Source organism: Mesocricetus auratus, unplaced genomic scaffold (assembly GCF_017639785.1).
Source record: "Mesocricetus auratus isolate SY011 unplaced genomic scaffold, BCM_Maur_2.0 Super-Scaffold_100009, whole genome shotgun sequence".
Lineage (NCBI taxonomy): Eukaryota > Metazoa > Chordata > Mammalia > Rodentia > Cricetidae > Mesocricetus > Mesocricetus auratus.
Genome location: NW_024429193.1, coordinates 20,038,562 through 20,044,561, shown reverse-complemented (window position 1 = coordinate 20,044,561; position 6,000 = coordinate 20,038,562). Strand labels below are relative to the sequence as shown.

General features: G+C 38.6%; 1 protein-coding gene across 4 annotated transcripts in view; it reads right to left on the bottom strand.

The window, feature by feature from the left end:
- Window positions 1–237: 237 nt before the first annotated feature.
- The window catches only part of Rap1gds1 (Rap1 GTPase-GDP dissociation stimulator 1), a 120,487-nt gene continuing 114,724 nt past the window's right edge, over window positions 238–6,000 (bottom strand). For all 4 annotated transcript variants that reach the window (XM_040751715.1, XM_040751714.1, XM_040751717.1 and 1 more), the window contains one exon: window positions 238–1,951. In XM_040751715.1, the coding sequence (XP_040607649.1) occupies window positions 1,824–1,951 (128 nt within the window). In that variant the 3' untranslated portion in view covers window positions 238–1,823. The remainder of the gene's footprint in view (window positions 1,952–6,000) is intronic.

Genomic DNA, 6,000 nt, shown 5'->3' with positions numbered 1-6,000 from the left:
GAGTTTTTTTTCTATAATGCTTTTCAGTAAGAATGCAATCTATAAAGTGTTTTGTTGTAATAATCTGGAAGTAGAACTATTCAAATCTTATCAATCTATCTGTTTTTTTTTTTTTGCTGGCAGCCTGAAACTTGAGGAAGAATTCATCAACAACAGTTAGTAGCAACTATTAACAAGCCCTGTTCTTAGATGTGAAACTATATACGATATACACAGAGAAACCAAGTAATACCACTCTAGTTTCATATGCTATTTATTTATTAAGTTATTAATATGGACAGAATTATGCAACATTAGTCCACTTATCCAGCCCAGGAGAAAGATTTTAAAGAGCTCATTCCTACAATAAGTGTAGCACAATCGATCACAATAGTTCCTTTATTTGGATATCACTGGGAATTGTTAGTCAGGTTTTTACTTAGTTTTGTAAATCTTTGTTGAATTTAAAATTGTGAAAACCAAAGTGGGATTTAGATAATGCAGAGACACCTGTATCTCCTGTTGGGGAGGAAGGAGCTGGTCCCCTGTCCAGCCCCTCACTGCCCTCCAGCCCTGTAAAGGAGCCCATCCTCCCACATCTATTAGCAGGGGTCAAACTGGGGGCTAGAAGGCAGGGAGTCCTGATTAATTTATAAAGACTGTGTGTCAGAGCTCTGAAAACTCACTTGGTGGTGATTAGTGGCAGTGACGAGCACACTGCATTTTGCCAAGAAGGTTTCTGACATCGAGTCCTGGCTTGCAGTCTGTGAGATTGTTGTGGTTCTCAGTGGGCAAGTGGAAGTGAGGAACTCTTAACAATGACTGCTATGAGGCCATCTGCAGAATGTACCAGACTGGCTACTATGGCTTTTAAAACTGGCCTTGCTTTCTTTAGTGTAGACAAGCTTATACCTCCATGTTTCCTCTTATATGAAACTCCTTACTTTCAGCCTGAAAGATGAAAAACGGAGGGAAAAAAAGGCCGTTCTCCACCAAACAAGTTGTACTCAGTTTTCCTTGGTTGAAACATATGGCAAGTAAGTTTAGAGACACGTGTTGGACAATGCTAGTTAACTGATGGAAGTTCTAGATGTAACCATACACAAACCAGAATGTAAAATACGGCAAGATCCAACATGGTCCAGCATGCTAGGGTTTCTTTAACCCCTCTGTTCTGATCACACTGAATACCCCGGTTCACCAATGGGCCTCTGTCAGTTAAAGATGCAATGAGGAGCCTAATGAAGTCTTGCCATGTTGTTTGGCAAACTGCCTATCCAGTTCAGAAAAGGAGAAACCATAGGGAAAGATTGAGTATGGAATCCTTTCAGCTCCAGGCACAATGGGCCTGGCAGTAGTAGAAGACTAATGAGTGAGCAGCCATACGGCATTTCATCACTGCTTCCCAAGCACCCAAAAGATAAGGTGCTACTTTTACTGTTCAGTTTCATCTTTAAATATGCTAGACAGATCCTGCTGCATTCTTTGTTTCTAATTTACCAGTACATTGTTATGTAGCTTACCGCAGGTGAAGAGCAAGTCAGCATGTAGTACCAAGTTTACATCACCATAGGGTTACAACATGCACATTCTACTTAATGTAGCTCAAGCGTCAGGGATACAGGATAACAGTTATGGGTGGAGACTTGTTTGGACGGTCGTGTTCACGTTAACTATGGGTGGAGAAATCTTACTAGGCAGGTACCTACAGAGTTCTTCGGTTGGTACTGGAACATTACACGCATGCACAAGTGATGCAGTAGAGGATGGAGCTGAGGAAGCAGCTGATGGAGAACAGTGGGGTGGTCAGCTGGGGTGATGCCCTGTGCCGGGAGCGGCAGTTCTCAGCTTTCCACGGTAAGTCTCTGCTCTGTGAGAGAGGCCTGTTGGGCAACACTTTTGTTCTCATGACTTCGAAGTTTGGATACAACATCTAGAAAGGCCAAATCCTGCACTTCCTTGTATAGAGATTCTGGAAGAGACAAAGTAAGATAATGCTCATAGTTTTGCTACACTGTTCTAATCTCACTAGATAGTTTACCCCAAACATACACCTGACTATTTGACTAGACAGCTATAAAACCAGGAATAAATCAGGAAAAATTCAACAGTTCCTAACAAGGTCTTGTTTAGGAGTGTACTGTCATTTATAAAAATTTACATTAGGCTATGAAGTCTAAAGTTGTTTACGGTAATAAGCAGTAAATAAACACAGCTCATCATATAATCTATAACTTAACTCCAACAGCAGTTCAAGCAAAAAGCTAAATAGTTTACTAAAAACCTATTAAATTTTGTGGTAAGTGGAGTTTTTACTTCATATACTTTAAATACATTGTGTGAAACTCACCTGCTTTTTAGATTTTTTTTTCCTAGCTTGCCTTTCCTGATCTTTTTGGTTCATTTAGTTTTAACTGTAAGAAAGTACAGGACTTCCAGTATGTCTGAGAACCTGCTACTGGGAAGAATGGGGTCTAAATATGTTTATTTTTTTTAATTTGCACTTAAACCACAAGCTTATACCACTGGGCATGTATTGTGGTCCAAGGACAGTGTGTGGGAGCTGACTCTCCTTTAACCACGTGGATCCCAAGAACTATGCTCAAGCTTTGGTGGCAAGCACCTTTAACTGTGGGGCCATTTCCTTGGCTCCTGGTATATTAATTTTGGTATGTCCAATCACCACAATTAACCTTTTGGTAGAAACGGAAAGAAGAAATACATCCTGAAGTCATACAGAATTTTTTCTTTCTTGTTTTGAGAGAGGGTCTCTCTATATATCCCTGGATGTCCTGGATCTCACTATGTAGACCAGGCTGACCTCAAATTCACAGAAATCCACCTGCCTCAGACTCTTGAGTGATGGTGTGAAAGGTCCACTATACTCAGCAAGTCACATAGAATCTTAAATAGACCTCAAGTTTACAAAATAATCTTGCAAAAACAAAACAAACCAGAAGTGTCTCCAATTTCTTGACTTTAATGCAGTTCTGTCATGGAGACAGACACAGGTCAACAGAATAGAATGACACCAGAAATAAATCCTCACATTTGATTTGATAAGGGAATCAAGATTGGTCAGGAAAGGGCAAGGCTTTTTCAACAAATGGTGGTGAGGAAACTGGATTGTCATATGTAAAGAATGAAACTGATGCCTGTTCTACAGACAAACTCACAATGGAGCAATAATCGGGAACTTAAGATTTTATTCTAGGATATAGCAACAAAAAGAAAAATGAACCAATGGGATTTCATAAAAATAAAAAGCTTTTATACACCAAAGAGCATTATCAACAGAATTTAAAGATAATCAGTGGAATGGGGAATATTTATAAATCACACATCTCATAAAGGATTTAATGTCAGAACATATGAAGGAACCATTCAAAATACAAAACTTTCCGTGTGTACTTGAAAAGATTCCCCAGCATTACTGGTGACTACAGAAAGGCAAATCCAAACAATCACCTCATATCCATTGAGAAGTGATTATAAAAAACAGGGTTAGTTGGGATGCTGAAAACTGGAAGCCATAGACACTACTGGCAGAAATGTTACACAGACAAGCTCTTTTGGAAGACAGCATTGCAGCTCCTCAAAATATACAACAGATTTATCCTATGGTCTCACAATTCCATTTCTTTGTATGTACCCCAAAGACCTGAAAGCAGCGACTTGAAGAGTAAGTTTTATATTGGTGTTAAGTGGCATGATTGGTAGAAATAAGACACCATCCATCAAGGAAGGAATAAAATGTCATAGTCACATACAATGGAATGTCACTTAGCAGTCAGAACAAATATTTTATTATTCAACTTAAATGATGTGCCTAAAATAATAATAATATAAAAAAAGCAGAATAAGACCTTCAGCATCCAGAGGCAAAGGGATAATAGGGACAACAGGGGTTACTGCTTAATGGATATGGGATCAGTTTGGAAGGACGGAAAACAGTCTGGAGATGGTGGTGGTCAAGAAGCACACTTACTGCCACTGAGCACTGAAGAATGGCTAATATGGTAAAGCTATGTTTATGTATTTTCATACAATGAAACTATCTCAACAGAAACATGCATATACTACAAACAATCGGAAAAAAATCTCAGGAAGAAAGGAGAAGACAAAAAGCAGCCAATGGGAAATTCAGTACTAAAGTAACTATTTCAGAAAACTGAAATACAACTTGATACTTTTAATACTGGAATAAAAGGATCTGAGAAATAACTGTGAAACATTAAGATGAGACAACAGAAATTACTGTTTGAATAATAGATAAAATAATAGATAAAAAATGAAATAGAAGAAAAAAGAAAGCACCAAGAGCCTATAGGACTATGAATAAAGACCCCACATCTGTGCCATCCTTGAACAAGAAGAAAAACAGGACAGACCTTTAAAGAGTCCCAGGAAATAATGGTTAAAGACCCCACATCTGTGCCATCCTTAAACAAGAAGAAAAACAGGACAGACCTTTAAAGAGTCCCAGGAAATAATGGTTAAAGACCCCACATCTGTGCCATCCTTGAACAAGAAGAAAAACAGGACAGACCTTTAAAGAGTCCCAGGAAATAATGGTTAAAGACCCCACATCTGTGCCATCCTTAAACAAGAAGAAAAACAGGACAGACCTTTAAAGAGTCCCAGGAAATAATGGTTAAAGACCCCACATCTGTGCCATCCTTGAACAAGAAGAAAAACAGGACAGACCTTTAAAGAGTCTCAGGAAATAATGGTTAAAGACCCCACATCTGTGCCATCCTTGAACAAGAAGAAAAACAGGACAGACCTTTAAAGAGTCTCAGGAAATAATGGTTAAAGACCCCACATCTGTGCCATCCTTGAACAAGAAGAAAAACAGGACAGACCTTTAAAGAGTCCCAGGAAATAATGGTCAAAGATGCCCCCAATTTAGTAAGAGATAAGATGAACCCATGTAGATTCCAAAAGTTGAACAAACTTCAAAAATGATAAACTCAAACCTGTGCTTCAAGACACATTTTACAATTTAAAAAATTGAACCACTGTATAAAGGAAACAGAAGACAGTGGAATTCTCATTAGAAAGGATCACATCTTTCATGTATAGACAGAATGTACAAAGAATCAGTTGACTACAGAAAATTTTTGTGAATGAAGGGATTAATAAAACATCCTTAAATGAGGGGAAAATGAAGTTTTTGGTAGAAGATAACTTAGAATGGTGGGGTAGCTATCTAAGTGAAAAAGGAGTAACTTTCCCTTATTCCATTAAATAGAAGTGGTATAAGTAAAACAACCGAAAGCACTGCAGAGTGGGTTATAAAATGACTCAAGTAAAGACTATCTACCAGATACTTCAAAGTTAGCAACACTGGAGACTGAAACTAAGAGTAGAAAAGGGAAAATGCTACTCAAGTAGGAGTAGTTATGCTGGTAACAACACATAGATGAGACCTCAGAGCAAGACCTCAGTAGACACTGAGAAGGAAGCGGTGACAGAAGAGTTACTCTACCAACAGCATTTACAACATTCTAAGGAAAAACTGACAGAGCCAGAAGGACAAACATACACACCCATTATTATGGGGAGGGTCTTCAATACTCTTACCAGCTGACAACACTCAGGACATTACCAAGAGTACAGGAAATGCCACCACATCACTCCATAGAATTTAACTGATAGTTGTAAAACACCCCACTCAGTAGCAGTAGAATGAATATTCATCCAAGCATCCATGGTACATATACCAATATACAGCAGTGATTTCTTGGATAAAGTCTAGCTAAGACGACAACATATAAAACCAGAACTTGTTCTTTACATAACCATGTGTTTTGGCACTGATAAACATGTTGATTTTTACTGTATGGAACGGTTTTAAAACAATCCTTTGGGAACACTTTCAGTTTACAAGTAATCTTGGGAGCTGGTGACGTAGCTCAGCTGTCCAGAGCACATATTTGCTCTTGCAGAGAGAGAATGAAGTCCTGGCTCACAACTGCCTGAATTACAGATTCAGGGGATCTGACATCTTATTCGGCC